The sequence below is a fragment of the Lethenteron reissneri genome, chromosome 25 (genome assembly GCF_015708825.2).
Source record: "Lethenteron reissneri isolate LAM-NWPU_2019-01 chromosome 25, ASM1570882v1, whole genome shotgun sequence".
Classification (NCBI taxonomy): domain Eukaryota; kingdom Metazoa; phylum Chordata; class Hyperoartia; order Petromyzontiformes; family Petromyzontidae; genus Lethenteron; species Lethenteron reissneri.
In genome coordinates, this window is record NC_083803.1 from 12,113,752 (window position 1) to 12,138,711 (window position 24,960).

General features: G+C 42.5%; 2 protein-coding genes across 2 annotated transcripts in view; both read left to right on the forward strand.

The window, feature by feature from the left end:
- The window catches only part of LOC133347243 (glycogen phosphorylase, muscle form-like), a 48,419-nt gene extending 46,424 nt beyond the window's left edge, over positions 1 to 1,995 (forward strand). The window contains exon 21 of the mRNA XM_061559351.1: positions 487 to 1,995. Within this exon, the coding sequence (XP_061415335.1) occupies positions 487 to 684 (198 nt within the window). The 3' untranslated portion in view covers positions 685 to 1,995. The remainder of the gene's footprint in view (positions 1 to 486) is intronic.
- A 3,629-nt stretch (positions 1,996 to 5,624) lies between these two features.
- On the forward strand, positions 5,625 to 24,960 carry ABHD12 (abhydrolase domain containing 12, lysophospholipase). The gene is made up of 13 exons (XM_061559352.1): positions 5,625 to 5,890; positions 10,552 to 10,664; positions 11,067 to 11,172; positions 11,681 to 11,800; positions 12,482 to 12,512; positions 12,868 to 12,913; positions 13,373 to 13,499; positions 13,861 to 13,898; positions 14,325 to 14,404; positions 15,011 to 15,093; positions 16,129 to 16,207; positions 17,008 to 17,123; positions 18,681 to 24,960. The coding sequence occupies exons 1-13, from the start codon at positions 5,787 to 5,789 to the stop codon at positions 18,697 to 18,699; spliced, it is 1,062 nt and encodes a 353-aa protein (XP_061415336.1). The 5' UTR covers positions 5,625 to 5,786; the 3' UTR covers positions 18,700 to 24,960.

Consider the following 24,960-nt stretch of genomic DNA (forward strand, 5'->3'; position numbering starts at 1 on the left):
ATTCGCCGGAGCACTGGTCTAAAGGCTGCATCAGCCCCGGCGATCGTCAAACACATTGAAACAAGAGCGTAGTACTTACATCACCCCATGCAGAGTCTTCGAGATTGGAGTAGTAAGCATGGTACAGTAAATACAGTAACTTTTTATGGTAGTTTTTTTTTATGTTTATGACAATTTCAAATAGTTAAATAAAAAATATAACAACACCTGAAATCATGATGTCATACAAGAATCTGCAAGAAAAAGCTATTTTAAATAATGATTTCGTGATTATCCGGCATTTTTGAAAATCCGGCACCCTCTCCTCCCCCAAAGCCGCTGGCTAATCGATGATCGACTCTACTTAAAAGAAGTAGTGGTGGTAAAGGCAAAAGGAAGGGTAACAAAGTGATGATGAGACAAGCAAGAGAGGCAGACACCATTCTAAAATGTGAGCCATCTGATCATGCCTTTTTATTATCTTTGCTGCCACGCCCCTGCGAGCAGAACCCGAAGGAGTGGACGAAGATGGTTATTCACAACATCGCGGGCTCTGCCAAATTCTCCAGCGACCGCACCATCTCGGAGTACGCGCGCGAGATCTGGGGCGTCGAGCCCACCTATAAGAAGATCCCGGCACCAAATGAAGTCCGCGATATCGACGCGGTGCCCATCAAGGCCGTGCCCATCAAGGCCAAGAAGTAACGCGGGAGGCAGAGTGCCGAGCTCCGCCTACCGCCACCCGAAGCTAATGCCACCTCGCCCCTATTGCATGCCAGCCAGCCGGGTGGCGGCAATGGCAAAAATAAAGGGAGCAGTTCCACCACTGGAAATTGCCTCGTATAAGTCGCGCCCCTGGCAAATTTTCCATCGCTAAGTTCAAAGTTAGAATTTTGCCAACTTGAATGAGTTGGTTCATGAAATAGGAAGACCCAGAGCAGCAGAGGTGCAGGTGAACTTTAGAGCTAATGCCCCTTTTACATTTCATTTCTAACTAATTTAAACACAATACAAATTTTGTGTTGACGAACATGAAAGTTTAGCGCTGTTATTTAAATGTTGTGTATTGACATTATTTTATTGCCCAACAGTGAGCACTGTATGTTGAAAATGCAGCTGGATAGACAGAAAAGATGCTCGGCTGAGAAAAAGTGACCTGGTAATGGTGAGAAAATGATTGTGCCGTTTTATTCTGGCGATTGGTGCTTGCAAACAATGTACATGTCAAGGGAAACAACTTTCCACACCATCTTGGTGACCCTGAGCCAGTGGTGGCAATTCCACATTCCTGTGTCGGGAACCCTTTTCTCCATTGAATTACCACTGTTGACTTCCCATAAAGTGGTATTCGTTTTAATATAAAAGGTTGATGATTGGCTAATTCGACCCCCAACTGGAAAAGTTATGATTGAGTTGAGCGCTGCTGTAATGATAGTTGTAACCCCGCTGGATATTAGGCAGCTTTAATATTCTTCAGATAGCTGAATTAATGCATTGCCATTCATTGTTTTCAAAATGTATTGAAATGCGTAGTACATAAAGACTCAAATTGACATTTCAAATGTGGCATAATCACCACGTAAAGGCAGTATGTGCTGAGTTCAGAAAACCCAGTCAGGGAATTCTCTTTGAAGCTGTTACAAAACACGTTTTGATATGCAGGCATTATTTACCCACTCACACCTGGTGTCCTTACATTTCAGGCTGTGCAGTATACATTGTTTGCTTAATATCTGTACATTTCTGTCACCATCGGTCTCTTTCCATCTCTAGCTTGGATCTTTCTGCTAATTAGTGTGGTTATGCTGTGTTACAGTTGAAATAACTGTAGTTTTTTTTTTCTGTCGCATATCTGTTGCATATTTTATTTCATCGAGCAAGACACTTCCCCAAGTGCTGTGTGTACATTCTGTTGCAGATGACTAGCAAAGGCCCTGGCTGTAAAGTGTTCAGCAAATAAATGACTAAAGAAACTATATAAACAAAAAATAAAGGTTATCCTGACAAAGTGCAAAATATTGTGTTGGTGTTTGTGATGTTTGCAGTATGTTTAAAATTGCGCAGTTTGGTAGACAGCCATCCCCACCCTCCGGCCTTCTCAACTCTCTCAATCGTGCATACACATTTGGGAAAAAAGACAGCCACACTCAAGGTTCCGTATTCCACCAATTTTTTTAGTGACACTCTTAAAATTGTAGCGAGCTTCGCACAAAGAAGCCACTTCTTCAGTTTAAACTAAAATATTTTTTATTTTACCGGGTAAGGCCCAGTGAGCTTTATAGCTCTTTTTCAGAAGCTACTTGGCCACAAATGATAACTCAACGAAGTAGCTTATGTGGACATTTATAGCAGCCAAATACTCTTAAACGCATGTTTCTAAATCTGGAGGTAAAACTCGGAGAAAAATCCACATGCACACAAGAACTTGCAAACTCCAAATATACAGGCGTCAGGGTCGGGATCGAATCCACGACCTGTATACCAGGCGACGTAGTTAACATCTCGCAATCGTGGCTTCACATCTCGCCACAGTTCTCTCGGGAGACGTGACCCCGTGCCGTCACAAGCTTATCATCACGCCCGTCGCCTCGGTCTCCCCCGAGGCATTGCGCCGCTGAAGCTTGTGGCCACGAGTGAAAAAGCGGCGCGACTAGTAGGCCTCGGCAAGGTAAGGTAAATTACCCTTCTTACCAGGTAAAAGGGTAAAGGTTGTCCGACATGCCAAGGGGTAAGATAAAGGGTCGGGTAAAGGTAGCGCGAAGTATTACCGGTAAACACCTTGTTTACCGCTCGCTAAAAGCTCTGTGGCGCAGTCCGTGGCCTCCATTTAAAATTGGAATCACCGAGAGTATTCTATATGAATAAAGCGCTCTACCTAGCATTTACCTGTTATAACCCTTTTTCATGTGTAGTAGTACCCCAGTAATTACCCTGTAATCAGGTAATTTGTATGGGGTAAGGGTAAAAGGTAGGGTAAAGGTCGGCTCGTTGCTTTTGACCTTTAACCTTGCCTCGCTCAAGGGTAAAAAGGGTAGAGTGATTGCATTGTGGTAAGGTAAAAGGTAGGGTAAAGTTAGGCTCGTTACTTTTGACCTTTTACTAAACCTTGCCGACGAGGCGCGAGGCGAGTCTGAAAGTCGTTGACGTCATCGCGCGCAAGAGCAGCGGATCGATTTTGTCGTGCGAATCGCTCCTGGCGCTGCAGCAGCCGCTGCCACGAGACGCCGAGCACTCGGTGGTGGCACGTGGGCAGACTGGCACTGTTTGGACACCCGGAGGATGGACAACAACAGGATAATGAAAAGTGTTGCCGTTTGGAAAAATAGAAGGAAGCGGAAAGAGAGGAAGACCGAACAGAGAGAGAGAGAGAGCAGCTTGACGACGACACGAGAGATTGGTGGCAGAAAGATGTGCGCACTACTTGAGCATATTGACACACAAGACAGAGGAAACATGACGGAATGTGCAGTGGGCATCTACTGTGCTATCTGCCCCATGGATCGTGATGATGATGAATCGTTGCGCGTGTGCGGGAGGGGGCGTTGGCGGAGGATAATTAACGTGCCCATGCGCGGCCCTTTTTATTATAAATAAAAAAATGCTGCGAACGCTTTGATGCATCGTGGCTCACGGCTACACTGCAACTTTAATCACTGCACATCACGATTGAAGTTGAACCGCATTCGTTATAATTAAAATTATGTAACATTCATGGCAAATATGCAAATTTTACACGTGACGCATTACTCCTGTACTCAACACAGTTCACGCAGGATAATATTAATTGGTGCGGCGCTGCGCTGTGAGCCTGCCTGGGGTTTGGTTACTCCCTAATGAACCCGGTGCAGGGAGGACTGTGGGACAGCACTTGCTCTAATGAACTCGAATAGAGCTGGGACGATGAGCCCATTAAGTCGATTAACTGACTTAGAATATAATTAACGACAGCGCAGCACTTATTTGTGGCCCATTACCTGGGGCCCCTTTAAAAATATTGGCCGCTCAAACGTCACGCCCCTCGAAGGAGGGAAACCCCTACAAGCCACGCCCAGCGAGATTGTGCCCACCGCTATGATGTCACCAAGCTCTGACAATCACTTCCAAATCCAGAGGTCCGACCTTTTTTTCCCACAACTATTTTCGTGTCATACGATTAGTTGAGTACTCACACCGGCAATCGCTAGAATAATGATGGATTATCTACATTATAATGAGATAAACGAGCTTTACTCGGGACACAAAGTACTGTTTTGTCAATGTGTGGAAACGTGATGGTCAATGAGTCAACAGATCTTAATGTCCTAGGGGCCGTCCATAAATTACGTCACGCACCTAGGGGGGGGGGGGGCAGAGCTTAGTGACGTCATATTTGAGGGGGGGTCTGACTTTTTGTGACGCTGTCCAAAATCGCGTGACGTAATTTATGGACGGCCCCTGACAATTACCTTTTGGCAATTTCCAGGCCACATCATGGCCCAAGGACACAATAAACTAAAGTCAACGGGCCACTGGCAAGGCACCATCATAACAGCCTATGGGCCAGTACTGTCATGACATTAAAATGCCGAAACTGCAGTACATTATACTGGTAGGAACCACCTGGTTCCACCAGCCCACAGGGGATTATTGTGTCCGTCCGTCCTGCATCCAAAAATGGGAGGGGTGGGGCTGGGTGAAGAGGGTGGGGAGGGGCTGGGTGGGGAGGGGAGGGTGGCGAGGGGGAGGGTGGGGCTGGGTGGGGAGGGGCTGGTCACCCCGTGGAACCCTTATCAATGTCTAACCTACTCACGCCGGCTTGTGCCCGCCACAGTCGGCCATATTTGCGGGCCCCACCCCCTTTGTCACACATCGTCACAAATGTCTGACCCACCCCCCCCAGGTACGTGACGTCATTTATGGACGGCCCCTGTGTCGGGGTGGTGGTGGGTTTAACGACACGTTTATATTAACGCGATCTAACAAAAAAAAACGTTATGGACAGTATTGGCTGCGAAAGCCAAGGTGTTTAAATTATTTTTATTAATCCACAATAAGAGGTTTACGGGTTAAGTCGCGTAAATATAAATGTGTCGTTAAATCCGCCACCGACTGACAGACAATAATTAATGGTCGTCACATTTATAGTTACGCGATCTAACCCAACAACCTCTATTATAGATAATATCGGTTGCGAAAGGCTACGTGTTAAACATATGTTCGTAACAATGTTGATCGACGACGTTTTGGGCTGCGTGGCTCTTCTTCGTACGCTAATCCGCCATGTTGCTCGCTTGCGGTGACAAAAGCACGTGCGTGTGAACGCCGCCGACGCCCCATTGGTCGAAACGCCGCATGTACGACGTTTCGGGCTGCGTGCCCCTTCTCAGAACGCTAATCCGCCATGTTGTTCGCGTGCGCTGACAAAAGCACGTGCGTGTGAACGCCGCCGATGTCCCATTGGTCTAAACGCCGCGTGTACATGACGTACGCGCGCACGCGCGTTGAGCCCCGCGCCCCCCCGCCCCGCGCGTTCCCCCTGACCAATCACGGCCCCGGTAGCACGTGCCCGCTCCTCCCCCTTTTCCCCAGTCAGCCAATCAACGGTAAGCCGCTCGCGCATCCGTCGCTGGGGAGACGTTAAAGAGGCGGCTCCGACTTCCGTGTTTACAGCTGATCGGAGCGGCCGTCTGACGGAGAAGCGGTCGCGGTCAGCAGGAAATAATCTTATTTATTTTAATAAATCTCGCGATTTTCCTGTTATTTTATTTTTTACTTTACACGTATCGTCGTTGTATTCTGTTAATTAATTTATCGAGACTCCGGGCATCATGGACACGCGGGGTCTGCGGCGGAGGGGCGTTGGGAGAGGCGGTGGAGCGGCAGACGCGGACGAGGCGCGGGGAGTGCAGGGCCCGGGCGAGAAGGGCGGGAGGTGAGGGCCGACATCGTCGGCATCAACATCCCTTCAACATCGTCACCGTCATCATCGACATTGTCACCAGCGTCATCACCCACATCATCATCGTCGTCGTCGTCATTGCCCGCAGCGTCATCATCATCACTGCCATCACCAATGTCATCATCAATATCATCACCAATGTCCTCAATATCATCACCAATGTCCCCATCAATATCATCATCAATGTCATCATCAATATCATCAATGTCATCATCAATGTCATCATCAATATCATCACCAATGTCACCATCCTGCGCATCATCAATAACGTCAACATCATCACCACCGTTATTATCAAAAGCGCCATCATGACCGAATTGATCATCAGCATTTATCGTTATCACCGTCGTCAAAATTAATAACAACAGCAATAACATCAAACAGATGATCACATAAATACTATGATAGTTAACGTAATCAACATAATACTGTATAACCTCATCCTCAATAACATAATTGTTGTTGACGTAAATATCATACTCATTACCGTGCTTTATGATCATGGTAATCATCAGAATCGTCAAAGCCGCAGAGCAAAAGAGTTGCGATGTGAGCACGAATCGCCGACATCGTCACGAACAAAATCCAATATAATAATCATGACGGCACTCGTCAAAATTATTGCCTATAATTGACATTACTCATATCACGAGGAACATAATGGAATTGTGTTATACATGATTACCCATTCACCCTCCTACAGTGTCATTAAACATTAATGCTCTACTCACTGTATATATTGATCATACCGATCAATCATCAACTATTGTGCGTGGAAAATATGCACGTGGCAAATAACGATGCATAGATTAATCGGTTAATATTGATACTTTTCTCACAATTCTGGCATTAAATTGCGTATGATTTATGCAAATTGTATGTAATTTACATGCTTATTTAGGCTAATAAAGTCGAAACAGAACAACGGACACAGGTACCGTATTAGAATCGAGACAATACAAACGAGACAGACGTTGTATATGTGACAGACGTTTTAAATCAGCAGGACATTACAAATGAGACGATACAACAGCGACGGACAATACAAACGAGAAAGGCAAATGAAAAGGAACACTGAACACAATACAAATTAGACGAACTGTACGGTACAAACAATACCAGAGAGTAAGACAATACAATATAAACAAGGACAATTCGTACAATATGACATGCGCACAGTACACAAAGAAACGGACAATGGTGTACAAATGAGACGGTGCGAACGAAATTTAATTGGATTCTTGAGTTAAAACTGGCCCTTGAGTCATTGATTGACTATTCCTGGAATTGCTGGGAGCGGTTGTGGGGTTGACATGTTTTCGTCATTATCATTGATCAATATATTGCTCAACTCGTTACCTCCCATAACCAATCTACCACCCCAGCGTGCGTCTGGTTTCTCGGGGTGAGGTAGTGTACACGGTAAGATCTTTTTGTCACCTTTTCTTACCCGGTAAATAAGCGAACAGTATGCCTCCTTGTGCTTGTCCCTGTCCCCTGTCCCTCCGCATACAACAACAAGAATCCCATCGGTCACACGGCCTTTCTGGGAGTGAATGTTTCGGCGTCATTCCGTTGGCTAATGCCCCCTGCAAGCCCGCGTTGGGCACTGTGAATAGGGCATTAAAGTCTTAACAATGCCGGCACGAATGAGTGCTAAGGTTCTTGTAGTTCCAGCAAACTGAAACCAACATCATTCAGTGTTGATTCACTGTATGCACGTAGAGCTTTCATAATAAAAGTTTTTGGGTTAAATCGCGTAAGTGTAATTGTGTCGTAACCCTCCGCCACCCGACACAGCCAGTAAGGTTTGTCACGTAAACAACGCGCATTTTAGTTACTACTTCAGCCCACCGGTGTGTTGGAGAGTAAATCTACACCTTGTAAATGTTGTGGCTGTGTCAGGTAGTGGAGGGTTACGACCAACCCAAAAACGTTTTATTATGAATAATATTGGTCGCGAAAGCCACCGTATTAAGCTAGTATAGCTTTATTTAAAACACACATCTGGACAGGTTGCACTGTGGTGAGAGTGCCCTACTAATAATGCTAAATCTGTAAATTCAAGTCGTAGTTCGGGATCAAGTCCGCATTTCATAATGTGTGGGACGGTCAGCAGTGGTTGTCACGTAGAAAAGCCAGTCCCATTCACACGCATACAATGGTATTTTCAGCGTATGAATCATGTTCGTTTCGTATTGTACCGTAATTATTGACTTCTCATCAGTCGTAAAAATGGGATTTTTTTTAAGTGCCTTTATGACACCTATTCGCCTTCCAACCTATGTTCACTGCCGTTTCGCCTCTGCAGAAGATCATAGAAACCTTGCTTAAAAGTACCGGAATGTACGTTTGATGTTGTGAGAAATGATGGTATGGCGCACCGTCGTATACTGGCCCGTTTCGATCACTGCTTATCATACATTTGAAGTCAAAGTGTATCCTTGTACTTTCAAAAGGCTGGGTCAGTTTCTCTCCAGAATGAAAAGTGTTGGGTTCCCACGAATTTGATCAACCACAAAGGGTTGATTAGATTGAGTTAACGAAGGTCTCATCTTGACTTATTAAACGTATTAACTATTGTATATTCGACAGACCCAATTCCTCTTTCTTTTTTACTCACCCCATTGTTTTTTTTCGTAAAATTGCAGAAGAACCGGTTGACTTCAGCAGTCACATATAATGATCTGCAATCGACACAAATCAGCCAGGAAAGTGGCTCATGTAATACATGTTGAACTTTTTTCGCACTGTGCGTAACCAACCATGCTAATCAAATGTGCGGGGGAAGGCCAACAAACTAAATATAAAAAGCAGTTCTAAAGAAATGAGTTTTCAAAAGGAAACGAGTTTTCATAACAGAACAAACGCTGCTTTGGCTTTCTCAGTACAGTTTTTTTCCCTTTGCATTTCTTAATTTCATTTTTTTTTATTAATGATTGTATGCAAACATTGTTGACTTTTGAGAGTTTTTTTGCAATTAACAGTCCGCTCCTGGTGAGCTGTTCATATTTCAATTCAATTGTCCCTCTATGAACTTACATTTGTACGTTTTCTCAAGTCACTAAATGTCATCCTGTTAATATTGTTGTTGTTATCAGCTAGTGTTACTGATAAAGGAAGCTTTTTTTCTTTGTCCTTGTGCACGACTGCCAGTTGACGACTCCTGGTTTTTTATTGTTTTGTTACATTTAAGTTTTTTAAATAGGCTGTTCTGTTTTCTACAACGTTTATGAGAAATGTTTTGTAAAGAGGAACTGAAGATCATTGTGAAATAAGCTGGCTTTTGGTTACATATATTTACGTATGTTTCTTATTATCCATGTTTATTATGTTGAGTTCACCTGATCAGTAGTAATTGCGATATACTAATTCTTTAAAATCACCACTGAAAAGCATACCGAGACTGGTCTCTCCTGCCTTGTAAATATAAAATGTATACCAGTGGCTTAGGATGGCCAACAGACATAGGCATCATTCAGTGGTCATTTAACTTGTTTTTCTCCACGCAGAGGGCATGTATGGTATTTTATACCAGTATAGACACAATGTGAAGTACAATGAGATCATTAGATTTGTTTATATGTTGACTTTACTTGAATTCTTGGGTATGTGGTCACATTGTGACTCTGCTAATAAATATACATTCACATTAATACTGATTAAAGTAATTTCTTAAGGTTGCTGGACAATGTTAGTTCGTATGCTGGTTTGGGAATCCCTCTGGGGTCAATAGAAGTAAGAACCATTTGTGAGAAGTGGCTGTCCAGTGCAAGGGAAGGCCTCGCTTCAGAAGTACTGAATTATACACATACCGATTGCTTTGGGGTACCAATCAAGGGGAACGAGTGCACCTCAATTGCCCATTTGAGAATAAAGACACTTTGTTCATAACATTGGAACATCATGCTACATATAAACAGGGCATTGCTTATCCGCAAATTCAATGAACCATGACTGTATCCCATGCCCTCACAGATTAGCCTCGTTGTGTGATGGTCATCAGGAAGATTATCTATCTGACCGCAGCTTAGATGGAAAGTGCCTTCTATCCTAGCAACAGAAATTATACGCTGCACCCACTGTGTTACGGCTGCAGTTGTCCAAACAATTTTCACGCAAGATAATGCATGCATTGGTGCGAGTCCGCTGTCTGTAGTGTTTTGTGTAACATTTGGTTACAGAAGCTCCTTTGCCTCTTAAGCCGGTAGTTTTTAAAGTGTGGAGGGATTTCCTCGGCTGATGATGCTCCCAAAATACAGGTACTCTCTCCCAAATTATGATTTGCAGGACTCGCAATTAGTGTGGTAATTCTTTAAAGTCCAGTTTTAAGTCAAATCAGCCCATCACCATCCCTCTGGTTTTGATAAAATGAGAATGAATTAGAATTTGTCTTACAAAATGATTGGCTCGCAACCGTAGAAACGTGGACTTTGCTCTATGGACTCACCGTCACCAAACTGGGATGAGCGATTCGATTGGAGAGTTTTTGGGTTATATTATTAATACTGTAGGCCTTCATCCAGCAGGGAACTGACAAAGCTCTGTAAGTTATTATCATTATTAACATTACAGTCGGTTACAGTAAAGGAATTAAAAAGTTGGTACCCTTGTGTTTCATTTTCCCCATGCAGGTGGCGCTGGGTGAAGTGGGTGCTGGCAGTTGTGCTCGTCGTCTATGTGGCTGTGCCCATTCTGGTCAAGGTGTGCCCCACCATCCAAGCCAAGATCGTCTTCCTCAACTTCAGTCAGTACCTTGACATCACCACTCACAACTATTAGGAAGCCACCGGAGCTATGCACTTCTATATCGACATTGAAAACTAATTTCTTAAAAATTGCTTTTTGTGTTTAGTTTATTGTCCTTCCCCCACACCTCCGATTAGGACTGTTGGCTACATATGGTGCGATAGACGTTCATCATACATACATACATGGATTAATGGCACATGGTGCTATGGAGTTGACTTGGTTTCCCACTAGTTGTATTTGATGTTAAAACTTTCCCTGTTCTTTCAAAGGCAGATCTCCACAATGGGCATAGTTGTGTGCTCCACAACCCAACTCGCGTACTGCATCACTGCTCATCGATTCTCCCCAACAGCACTTGCCCATACCTTTGTCTTTTGTCATTGTGTGTGCGGGACAGTACGTGTACCATTCTTCATTGAGCTGCATGACCCACTGAGCCTGGGTCTCAACCACACAACCAACCAGTACTTGACCCTGGAGCCAGGTGTGCGCCTGGGAGTTTGGTGAGTGTTGGCCTCAAGGCCCACAACAACAGGCAATTGAATAAACACCTGCATATGCGATGATGCATCCGTACTTGTACACATAATGCTCATATGTGCACATGCACACATTTTCACTTTTCCATGAAAACAGCCCTCATAACAATTACAATCTGAATTTTATTGAGTGTCAAAATGTAACCTCACCTCCAGACACTCTACAGAAGCAGTGGGTATTGTTATTTTATAGACAGAAATAGGCCATGGCACAGAGGAAGACCTTGAACCTGGATTTGATCAAGGGGACGCAGCTGACACCACAGATTGCTGGGGGAAGAGGATACCAGACTCTTAAGGGCAGCAGAGCATAATGAAGGATGGCATCAACATGGCGTCTGTGGCACAGCTTGGTACGCTTAGGCCAGCGATGGCTCTCTGGCAACACATTACAGGACAGATCCTGGGGACGTAAGTCTTATTTTATCTTGAATACAAGGAAAGTACAACTTTTGTCTGTTTGACCCATCAGGCACACCGTCCCTGCCAGCCAGTGGAAGGAGGCTGAGGGCAAGGACCAGCAGTGGTACGATGCGGCGCTAGGCAATGGAGCACCGGTGTTTGTCTACTTCCATGGAAACGCTGGGACCAGGTGAGGCGAGAGAGTGAGACGCAATGCCAGAATCGGAATTGGAAGTTTTATTTACCCAAGTAAAGCCCATCGAGCTAAGAAGGGCAACTCGGTTGGCAGACAACATCGGAGACATTTGCGCTGCTCTGCCCTGCTCTGCCAAATCCATTTGTGTCAAGATTTGAATCAATAGCAGTCTTCAATGTCTATTTGAGAGTGCTTTTAGTATTTCTTTTAACTAACTCATGGAAGTATAGTGCATGTATTTGAACGATAATGCGATATTGTGGCGTTGCTGCTCTTGGAAAATTAGGAGTGCAATGCTCTTCACCTAGTTAACACATTGAATTTAAGTAGGATCCATCCCCTGAGTTTTGTGTGCGTGTTTTTTACGTGTTTCACGTATTATTAATATGCATTTAGCATGAAGTTAAAGAATGGTTCGGTTTGGGAAATCTATCTGGCAGTGTGTTATAAGAATGTTCTGCTGTGGAGAGACAATGGTGGTGGTGAAAGTTATAAACAATAAGTGCCGAAAATATCTACTTTTCCACCATCAGCTGGGCCATAACGAGGAGAAGTGCACCTCGCAAACACTCACGTGTATTTCGCAAACATATATAGAGATTTGTATCTTCTGAAAGCCAGGTATGCGTTTCAAATGTCAGCCCTAATGTGGTGTATCTTGTGTTACATTTTCAGAGGAGGGCATCACAGAGTGGAGCTGTATAAGGTATGTGTTTACAGTACTGTACATAGATATCTAGAGGACAATGAACCCTTTTAGTGGCCATGGACTCATGCATAAAGAGCTCGGCTTCAATGTTGGCTTGGAAAAATCGAAGCCAGTGGCTTTCAAATTGTTGGTATGGCGGTCCCCAATCAACACCTCTGGTCCCCATGTCCCCCCCTCCCCAGGTTACTAAGGCCAGTACTCAGAGATCACATGTCCACGCCTCTAGTCAACGCGGTGTTACTAAATTATTTGTTTCATATTGTTTGTTGGTGCATTTTGTTGCTGCAGTTGTGACTTGGCCACTTCAAATGGATGATTTTACATTTATGTGCGTGCCTTCTTGGGTGTGTAGGTGCTGAGTGCCAGTGGCTTTCACGTGGTGACACTGGACTATCGGGGTAAGTAATGTGATATCTGTACAAGACTAACCTGCTTTGCATGATGCTCAATTGCGTGACTAAGGATTCATTGAAAAGCTTCAGGCTCCAGTCAGATAAATTAACTTGATATTGGTATCGTTCCCAATTGTCGGTGTGCAAATGCTTTATTATTTGATTGGTGGTTAAAAAAAAATATTTGGTATGGAATAAACAGATTTTATCATCCGATGATATTTTAAGGCAGGATTTAAAGCAAATTAGCACTGGTCATCCTACAGAGAGACCAACCCCTACTATGGGCGTGTGTAAATTCCACCATCTGACTCGGGGCTGCCAGAGCTGATGCTACCAAATTGCTTGATTGGGCAAGGAGACACCTCGACTTGACTTAACCGTAGTTGAAGGAACACGTTTGAACCAAGGGGATCTGGCAGGTGCACCACCACCTGATGTAATGTCGTCGTCCCTACCTGCCAGGTTGGGGTGACTCCACGGGCACGCCCACGGAGGAGGGCATCACGGCAGACGCCATCTTTGTGTACAAGTGGGCACAGCAGCGGGCGGCAGGGCCCGTGTACATCTGGGGACACTCGCTCGGCACTGGGTGAGCTCGCTGTGATTGACCGTGCTTGCACGCGTGTGTATGTGTGTGTGTGTGGAATGGTTAACAACGAACTCTGGCTTCCTCGAGTCTGGCTCGACAGGTTTTACTCCGCCTGCTATAACAGCAGTTGCCCCAGCAGTATGTACCTATGTATGTTGAACTTATTTTGCACCGTATGTAGCCAACCATGTCAATCAGGGGTGTGAAGGAAGGACAACAAACTAAACACAAAAACTAGTTCTAGAGAAATGAGTTTTTTATCTAGCAGTTTATACGATTACTTGGGAGATTGTTCATTTTATGTCTTTGTGTTCTGTATGTATGTATGTTTGAGTTAATGTGTTTTTTTATTTTTTTTCAGAGTTGCTACAAATGTGGGTCGGAAACTATGCGAGCAAGGTATTGAAAATTCACTTAAAATTCCTTAACTGTTAGTCTTTAACGAATTAACACCATAATTTTGTAATTGCCAATATTACCAGCACCAGTGTTTTTACAGCATCGACAGCAACATCATGATGATAATAATGACATCACCATTTAGCAGTGGCAGCAGCAAGAGGAACGGCATGATTGTTGGCATCTTCATCATGTTCACGTGGGAAATTTGAAATAGATGAATTTAGCACTTGCCATAACCACTTCTGGTTAATCATTCTCACCTGCAAGATATTTCGGACAATGGAACCTTATTTCAGATGTAATGGTTTAGCGTATGGATAACAGAGTGTCGATCGAATTGGACTGTAACTTGGATTTGCTCGTGAATGTTGCGAGTGGTGAGCTGCCCCTGTCTCACTTGGTGCTGCTCTCTGTCGTGCATAGGGGCACCCCCGGGTGCTGTCATCTTGGAAGCTCCGTTCACCAATATCCGGGAGGAGGCCGATAGTCACCCTCTCGCCCAGGTAGGAAGCATCGACGACACGCTTTTCATCATGGCCCTAGACGGCACATCCTTCACGTGTACCCTCGTCTACATTTCATCCTTATGTGTGCTTAATGTTGCACAGAAATCCAAAGGTAATGAAAAATACTTTGGAAAATAGTTCAGATGGACATAGAAAAATCCTGGTCTTGATGAGAAAGTATGGAGTATAATGTTTAAGGAGATTGCAATATGTGTACGTCCTATAAAGAGTTTACACAACACAATACAGATATTTAGAAATGGTACACCATTGCAATCTAGTAGAGCATTACAACACAAATTCAACATGAATAGCGGTGGGAGAGTGACTTTTTTTTGTCTCCAAATAATTCCTATTGGGAATCAAGTATTGAACTCGTGGCACCAATGGGGGTAATTGTCAAGCAGCAGCACATGACAAGCAAGATGTATTGAATATGAGGCACCATTGTTGAGGAAGGGGCTAGTGTCAGGGTCGGTGGTGTAGGATTATTGTCAGGGCAGATATCTGGGATAGTATCAAACCTAGTGTTACATGATGGCATGTTCTAAAACAAGTGTCGTGTTGTTGTATCTTATTGTTTGTGTGCGCGTGCGTGTGCAGATATACAAAATATTTCCCGCCTTTGATTGGTTCTTCTTGGACTCGATCACGGACAGCGGCGTCAGGTTCGCAAGTGACGAGAAGTAAGGGGGTTTTTATTTTTGCCATATTCAGATTTTAAGGAATAAGAGCATCTTGAAAAAAACGAGTCTTGACATTCTGATGACGGTATGGATAAATGATGTGCCAACATCAATGTCTGGCCAAGTGCTGATGCGGTTTGAGCATTGGGCTCGACCGAACAAGGTTGCGAGTTCAAAAGCTGGTCCGGGGATTTAACTCAACGCATTATCCCTCCGTGTCAATAAACTCAGTACTGCGCTGTGAAATGTCTGCAGTTGTGATCCTATGCAAATGTAAGCATCCATAATGCAAATAGGATACCAGAATAAATTAATACCTTTCAAATGTTAGTTTAAGCAAGAAGATGCGTTTACGCTTGACTTGCTATTGAACCACTGTTTATATGAAACACGTATAGTCTTGTTCTGTCATATAACAAAAGTTCAATACAAACTATGGTTGAAGTTTATGCCGCACACCTTGATTTCTTAGAACACAATTGTGTCTACATTATATTGCAGTTATCCCAATCAAACATTGCCATATTTTAAATGGCTAGCGGACTTGCAGATGATCAAAGCTTAAATTCACAAGTGATTACACATAATTGGCAAATATGAGATGTGCGCATCTGCATTTGAGACTTCTGGGTTGAATGAGTGACTGCTTTTGCATGTGCCTCTGAACTTAACTGTGCGTGTGTTTATTAATGTATGAGAATGGTGGCATCGTAGTTAGTCCACAGCACTTCGATCCCAGTGACCTGCCTTTGCTTTGCTGGCCATGCACAACACCAATGACGATTGTTTATCACAACCTGACCTGAGTCGCCTCTAGATCAGCTCAGCCTAAAATGAATACCTGTTGCACTTGGCACCGCGCGTAAGGACAGCTGGGCATTCTTTCGTATGGCATTAATGACACTTTTACCGCTATCCCTTTTATTTGCCATTCCAGCAGTTGCCCGACAGTTTGTAAAGAAACATGGGGAAGGCCATATGTGTGTGTGTGTGTACATTTATGTCCGTGTGTGTACCTGTACTTGTGTGGATCAGTGTGCAGCACATCACTTGTCCCCTCTTGATCCTGCATGCTGAAGACGACCACATTGTGCCCTTCCATCTTGGAAAAAAGGTAAACGGAAGAATAGAAATCTGTGGAAGTTGCTGGTGTTGTAAAAAACTATATATATTTTACAGAATGTATCGTTTTGCGTGATGAAGTTATTTTATTTAACGTTGATTAAATTTAGTCTATGATCATTTAACCCAAGTGAAATCCCATTAAGATTCCGTAAACGTTTTGGGTAATTGTAGTCACACGGGTGTAGTTATTACTGAATTGGTATACTGTGGTATACTCTTAGAGATGTAAACAAGGGTTTTAACATCACAATGGTCAGGTGGCTCTCGCGAAGTGCTCCACTCAATATCAACTTACGAGTTCGAATCTCAGCTGAGGTTGATTCAATTTGGCATCCTTCTGGGGCAGTAGAACGATGGACCACGATGCAGCGAGTCCACAAGTGCTCATGCTGTGGAGAAACCAACCCTCACCCACCACTGACTTTTTTCACTTGGGAGCCGCTGCGTCTGAAGATACTTTTTCAGATCGTGTGCTTGTGATATTTGGCCAATATTTTACTCGGGAACGTGATTACGTATACGTGGTACAGTAGCAATGGTTCGTAAACTGCGAAAACTATGGAGTTCTAGATATGCACACATTTGATAGCAATGTCTTCAGTTGTCTTGGGCCTTCACTAGGTTCCCACAGTCTTACGATGGGTACATAGTGACCATTATCACTCAATAAATAAATGTCTGTTGCGATTCTGTTATGCAGGTGTGCTAACAGCATATGCCCCCTGCATTTACAAAATGCTAAATGGAAAATCTGTCTATGTGTGTGTGGGTCCACTTAACTGCTTGCAGCTCTACGACATAGCAGCATCAGCGAAAGTGAATGTGGAGTTCGTCCCATTTGCAGCCAACCTAGGCTACCGCCACAAGTACGTGTATTCAGATCCAGGACTGCCACTCATTATCAGGTGAGAATTACCACTCCTTCACTTGTGTCATAGTCACCTCTGAAATGGGGGAAATGGGGGAAATGGCTTCCTTTCAGACGGTAAATGTGTCCGTGTCGCAAAGTGGTAGAGCGGTCAACTCAAATCGGAAGGTTGCGAGGTCAAATTCAGGTTGTCGGGGGGTTGACCCAGCCCTCCATTTCCCTGGGGTTGATAAAATACCCTACATATAATTTTGTGGGAAGTCATCGGTGGTATTCCTAAGGAGAGACTGGCCCTTTCCATTACAATGTCGAATTTTTGCAACTGGCTCTGGGCTATCAACAGAGATGAGGAGTGTATTAGTGATCATATGTACATGGACAAGGTGTGTTACTGTAATTGCCTTTCAGTGGCAATTGCAGCACCTCCAATTAAGACGGTTGCCTACATATGGAAGTTCAACATACATATAGTGCTAGAATGATTATATTTGCAAAGTAGTCTCTTGACTACTGATTACTCTTAGTTAGAAGTAAACAAATAACATTTGTATTTTCAGAGTAGCATAATCTGTTTTCGTGAGAATTATTTTATAATGTTTTGTTTTTATTATTTTATTATTTCCATTCTACGTGACTTTACCGAAAGAACCAAGAAGATGAATCCCTGCAGTCATGAAAGCTTTAAATCGAAATTTTGCATAATCTGATTGCTTCTAGATTTGAAGTTTTCGTGACTGCAAGGATCCATACTTTTTGTTTTTTTCGGTAAAGTCACGTAGGTAAAAGACAAAATAAATTATAATGAAAACGACTAAATTAAATCATGTCCGTCTTCAGGTGGGGACAGACACAGCGAAAGAACAACCATTTAAGTATGCCTAAGAGATGGCTGTGACGAGGGATTATATAGCTGCGGGCGGGGGGGGGCAGGGTGAGTGTGGGGGCGGGGTGTGGGCTGGGAGGTGCGCATGTGAAAGCAGGGGGCGGAAGTTGGACTGGTTGATAAGAAAGCTACATTAAGCCGATTGATGACACAATTTGTTATGCTGCAGGGGAGTAAATTAGAGCTGCTAGGGAGCTAAGCTTGCACGCTCGAAACGACGCGCGGCAAATTTCCAAGCGATGGGAGTAAGCAGGGCTTGGAGTCAAATTTCTTAGTGATGGTAGTGTGTAAATCTGGGAGTGAAAGGCTGGGAATATGGATATGAATGTTCTTTTCATTTTAATTTATTTTGTTTTTTACCTACGTGACTTTACCGAAAAACCAAAAAGTATGATTGCTTTCTTTTTGTCATGAGCATTTTATTCCAATAAGCATACATTAAGTTGAATTAACCATGGAAATAACAACACTATATTTCAAAATGCTGCGTGCAAATGTTGCAAACCCACTCGTCTCACAATTGGAGATATAAATGTAAAGATTCTCATCATATCATATTACCACATATGCCTTCTTGTGTTGATAAAATGAGTGCCACTGTGGGAATTCAATGCTGCTTTCCTGATGGCATGTTAACAGCGTGCTCGGCTCCTGTCATGTACACACTACCTGTGTAACAACTGTGCTTTTGTTTTGTTTCTGCCTCTGCAGGAGGTTCCTCAGCCTCTGAGGGAGGATACACTGGCATGATTCTCTTGGTGGGAGTACACAGTCTGGGAATAGGACATCTGTACATCCACAGAGGGAGGGAAGTTGCTTTGTGCTACTTTGATTTGATTTTTTTACAGCAAAATCTAAACTAACATTGTAAAAGAAGAAAAAAAATTGAAATGTTTCAAGTATTGGATGTGACAGGTAGTAAACGCTTGTGCAATGTACAATGATGTGGGCATGGCAGTGAAATCGTGGATTTTCACTGCTACTGACCAAATGTATCCCAGCCAAGGTCGGTGACTGCAAAATGTGGAAAACTGTCTAGCATTGCTTTTGTGTGCATAGTGTGACCTAATGAACAAGGATGTGATTAACGATTCTGTAAAATGTACACGTCTCTTTTAAAGGAAGGTGCAACTCAAAACACAGGTGGATGCTATTCATGTCAAGACAATATTGATCGAAACCAATCTCGCAGTTGTAATCAGCTTCCGTGAATAGAGGATGACATTTTCACTTCTCATATTCTGGCTTCCGACTACAGGAAGGTGTGAGCCTTTTAAAGCCAGCCTCAAGTGCTTCTGCTTCCACCGGAGGAAAAGCACTTGAGGCTGGGGAAGGGCAGAGATATTTAATCGGCAATTGATTTTACACCCCTCCTCCTCGGGTACGAGAGGTTGGCAATGGTTTACAATTACAGAATGGGCAATAACGGTGGTGACATCGTGGGTACACAGTTGTTTTTAGCACTGATGTGAAGGTTCGTTTCCCCGTACATTTCACTGCAGCTCTCGAATGTTGCACGTGGTTGGTGGTATTCACCTGTATTAGGATTGCACCTGGATGATGCTGTGGCTTGTTGCCAATTGGTGCTGTTGTCCTCCACTGACCAGTCCATTGGTGGCCAGCGGGATGGGTGAGGGTTGGAATTGGACTGCGGCAACGGTGGTGTGATGTCACACTTTCCCACCCATCTATATGTACGCAAAAATGTAAGAAACATTTTGAGTAAATGTTTTGGATATTTGGTTAACGCTATGATAATATTTACAGAAGTAGCAGCTGTGACACGTAGAGCAAATAGGTTTTTACGTAAATGCTAAAAGATTGATATTTCCTCTCTGCACTGGGATGCAAATAATTTAACACTGCATGGCCCCATAATGCAGTGCTGCTTCATGGGAAATATGCAATCAGAGCTCTCACTTCGTTAATAGGCTTGCTGCGATATTACCATATAACGTATCGAATTATGTACTATATCGTTATGTCGTGTTTACTGCTAATATTAAATATTACATTTCCTGATTTAAAATATGAAACAAACTTGATCATTCAAGTTGTAAATAAATATCTTATAAAATGTGTGCATGCATAAAGCTTTGCGATGTTACTGATGGCATGGCAATTGACATTATTTTAGTAGTAATGCTGATTTCTTATATAACTGACAGTATTTGTAAAATTGAATTACAGGATTAGACTATTTGTGAATGGCTTATGTTAAGTGAACTGCAGTTTGAAGAACTTTTAAAGTAATCTTTACTCAGACTGAAATTTAGCAAAACATACAATAACGTAAACTACAAATACTGTAGAAGGTAATGGGAAACTGATAATGTAATAATTGCCATCTCGTGAAATTTGGTGTTTTGTCGTTAATCATTATGTCATATCGCAGCAACCCTATTAATTGGGTTCCTAGATTCCTGAAAGACTGGCTGGGTGAGTCTCAGAATTCCCATTGGGTTCGTGGTAAGGCTGCTGGAATGGCTGTGTGCAGCTGTGTAATGCAGTCATACATAATGTGCATTTCAAGCATGTTAATGAGTCCAGAGAGCATGGTTGCCCCTGATGTCCATTCAGATGCTCTCCTGTCTATACCTACAGAATTGTAGTACAGCAAGGCCTAATGTGGTAGATGCGTTCCCGCTCAGAAACCGCGTTGACGGGCGCGTTCCATATTGTGCGAAAAGCGTTTACAAATGGAAGAACCGCGTTTATGGCGAAAAGTGTTGTGTTGTGAACACGCGGCATTACATCATGGGACCTCCTTTGGCAGTACCAAAATTCGAGAATAGGTTTTCCCCTTTTTCTGGCAACAAAACAGGTGTTGAGATGTTAAAACACCAAACTGAAACATTTTACAAGGAATCATGTCTGCATTAACCACAATACTTGTCAGAATGCAAAAAAAAACCTACTCTGATAATATATGCATTGTTTTTGAAACTGATTGGTCCACACCGAAGATAGCTTTTTTTCTTCAAACGGTGTTAGACCAGAGGACGTCAAAAGGCTCGAAAGAAAGCTGTTTTCTTGCCAGAAACAAGTGGAAACCCTATTCTCACGCGGCATTACGTAAGGAACTATACAGTATGCTGCGCTAGTCTTAATCCACGGGGAAGCCATGCCTCGGTGACAACACAAGAGGGTGCTATGGCAGCGTATAGTGTATTACACTGGTCAACACACTTTTTCTGGCATAAGGTATTCCAACAGTTTTAAGGTAAGTTTGGGGTGCTGATTCCAAATCTGGCATCAGTTTTTGTCTATCACATCAGGTTTTTGAGATATAAAATATAGAATTTTCAATAAAAACTGCAGAAGAAAAATATTTAATAAATGTGGATATCTACATAAAATTAAATTATAAACACACTATCCTAAAAATACAGCACCATATTTTAACGCTAAAGCAGTCATTGACTCGCAGCAACTTGCAATCATAAGTGATGAGTTAATTTCGGGTAAAATCAATGAAAATGGGGTATGTCAATAACATAAAAATGAGATGTGATAGAGCAAATCTGAGGTCAGATTTGGAATCGGCACCCTGCAATTAGTCTAAAACAGCTGAAAAAGTCCAGGCCAGAATTTTTTTCTTGACCAGTATTATACTTACCCATTTCACCCATTTCATTAACGGAGCTTCAAACTCGCGGTGGACAGCCGTGCACATGGAGACTTACGTCCGCTTCCACAAAAACGACACCAGTGTTTTTTTGGCTGCCCTCTCCTGTTATTTCAATGCTTTTGTGATTGTTGCTCTTAGAGATTTTAATTTGGGAGTGAATTTCGAGCTGCAAAAAGTGTTGGATTGTAGGTCCTGCTCATGATCGAGACTGTGGTGTTCAGTTTTTTATTCACTAATTTTGCCTGAATGGTTTACTAATGCACTTCACCAAAAGACAGATGGCTCAAGGGTTTAATACTGTGTGCCAGTATCTGAGAATCTGAAAATAGTTGTGACCGAGGTCCTGGGTTAAAATCCCACTGTAAATAAAAAAGGTTGCTAATGAAGAAAGTTGGCCACTTTAAAATTAGTTACTGATGGCATAACAAATAACAACTTGAAGCACTTTGTTTTGCACTTTGGCCTCTTATATAAGGACGTATTCATTAGATGTGTAAATAAATAACCTTAAGAGGGTACATATTAGTGTTTGTGAGAGATAGGTCCTTAACGAATGTCATCACGCAATGGTTATTTTACAGAGACTGGGTGCATTTAGTGTTTTTGGATGGAAACAAATCCCTTCACACCATTCCTCCATGCCAAAGGTACAATTGTGATTATTTATAATTGGCTAAAATCAAAACATTAAAAACACTTTCCCCAACTTTGGTCTTTACACCATTTACCACATCAATGATGGCACCTTTTCTCTTCTTTCAAAAAATAGAAGATTGTGATGATTGTGGTGCCACAGCCACATAAATTCCAATAACCAAGAGTAAAATAAAATACTTAAATGCAAAATCCCAAGGATTTTATACATTTTGCTAGAAAGCATGGTAGACCATTTGTAATGATTGTATCAATTTGCGTGTTGCTGGTGAGAAGTGATTTCATTACTCGTGCTTTGCTCAGAATCATATATTGTATATTGGTGGTTTCTTGTAAGAAAGTTGCACAATTATACCTGATTTTTGTCGTATTAACATGAATAAGCATAAACCTTTAAGTTGTATCAATGCAAGAGCTTCATAATGCGAAGCTAAGTTTAGATGCATTATAATGCACTATGCGTGGGCTAAACTACTGCTTACATTTTGGCGGCAATGCCACTCCATCCCATGACCACAGCCACTGAACACTGGCACGTCCACTATCAATGCCTTGACTCATCATCTAAGCGCCTTTTGATGGTGGAGTTTGGTTAGGCTCTACAGCTGTGAAAGAGCTACATGTAAATAAAAAAGCACACCACACCGACATGAGAATAACTATTTTAGGACCATTTTGATGTGTTGGTGGACACTTTTTTAACAATTCAATGAGTATATGTCCAAACTAGTTTTATTTCTGGATTGTTTTATCACCATAATACGTACCATAACACGTCACTGACAGGAATGATATCCATTGGTTGAGACTAATGGAGAGGTGGCAACAAAGCGGATAACATGCCCAAGTGGCGATGTTAACTACCTCGCCTGGTATGCAGGAGGTCGTGGTTTCCATCCCAACCTGTATATTTGGAGTTTGCATGTTCTCCCCGTGGTCGCGTGGATTTTCTCCGGTTTTTCCCTCCATTTAGAAACATGCGCTTGAGTATTTGGCTGTTATAAATTTGTACGCGTTAAGCCTATTTCATTGAGCTATCATTTGTGACGAGGCTTGCTCCTGAAAAAAGAACTATGATAGCTCACTGGCCCTTATCTGTTAAAATAAAAAAAGGTTGTATAGTGGACGTGCAGTGGGGATGGAGTGAGGATTGTTGTATTCGTCTGACCATGAGGGATTGTGAGGGATTGTGACGGCTTGGGGAGACCCTCATCCACAGTGGATAGGTCGCAGCGAATGATAACATTCCCCCTCGGCGGGCGTGTGTGACTTCTCATAGTTCAGCTCTCGATGCGTATATGGTACCCCATCGGTCATTATTACAGATATATATTTGCCTGTTTCCTTCATGAAGATACTTCTAAACGTGTATTTTTTTTACAAATTGTGTGAAGATGATTTTGTCCTGTATTGTCCGTTTTAGTTTCTGTATTTGAACATACAATAAGATACTTCCCAATACCCTCTCACCTGATTATAAAAATTGCTCAAACTACATTCAAATCTAACATTATTTAAGACCCTGGGTAAAATGTGTGAAGTATCGGATATTGCGTTCATGACGTTATTACAATTTTTACAGTAATTATGTTTCATGAGAAAATTGAGCCTTAAAACGTTCAGAGGAAGGTTCTGCAATTTCTTAACGAATGTTTTAAATATAATACCAGTAATAATTTAAAATAAAATCTATCAATCGCTCGGCAAAATTGAAACTCTTAAACCATTGTTAATGCACTTCAACATCGGTTTTTGTTTTAAGATTACAAACAATCGCGCAACGTTTAGCATTGTGATGAAGGGTCATTAGGGTTTACGTTCACATGTTGCTGCGTTGCCGAAAGAAAACTTAATCATCCCGTTTCCCTCTGCTCCTTCTGGGAGTGTCTTATGTCACTTATACAACACGATGTGACCATGGTTTATTTTAAGTATAAATTCAGTGATTGTCTTGCATGCTGTGATTGCGTACCTACACTTGATTTTGTTGCAGGGGGTGTTAGTGTGGCATGTTTCTGTATCCAAAGGTGGGAAAAGCCTATCTCACCAAGCATCGTCATGGTTATCTTAACTGCTTATAATTCATTCCCATCTTTGGGTTGGAGTACATTCTACAAGTTGTTCAATGATATACAAAATTTAATCCCAACTGAATGTGATACGAATGCTCAACTCACCATTATCAGGTTCAAATGTCAGTCGGCGGTTGACAGCCCACCATCCTTTTGGGACTCCTGAAATGAGTATCATTTTGTACGAAGTCAACAGTGGTAATCTTATCGCTCCCTGGCATAGGAATGTGCAATTTCCAACACTGGCTCAGGGCTGTCAATGAAAATGAGCATTGTACCGATGCTTAAGAAGCCATTTCATCCGCTATGGCAGTTGATGGTGGAAAGTCTTGATTAGTGTATTGGGATGAGGCTGATTACCAAGATATACTAAAGTTCTGACTGAAAATTGTCTCTTGCATATAAAACAGTCTGTTATGGAAAAACATCCTTGATGTGGAATATATTATAGGTTTGCTGTGGTTCAATGTGGGTAACGTTTTGGTATTTTTATTTGGTCAAACTCTTAAATACATTGAGACCACTGCTTTACAAAAAAATACATGGTATACTATCTGTTCTATTCAAATAAAAATTGAAACTTAACAAGTGTAACTGTGTAACCTGAAATAAGTAAACCTGTTTTGAATTTTCA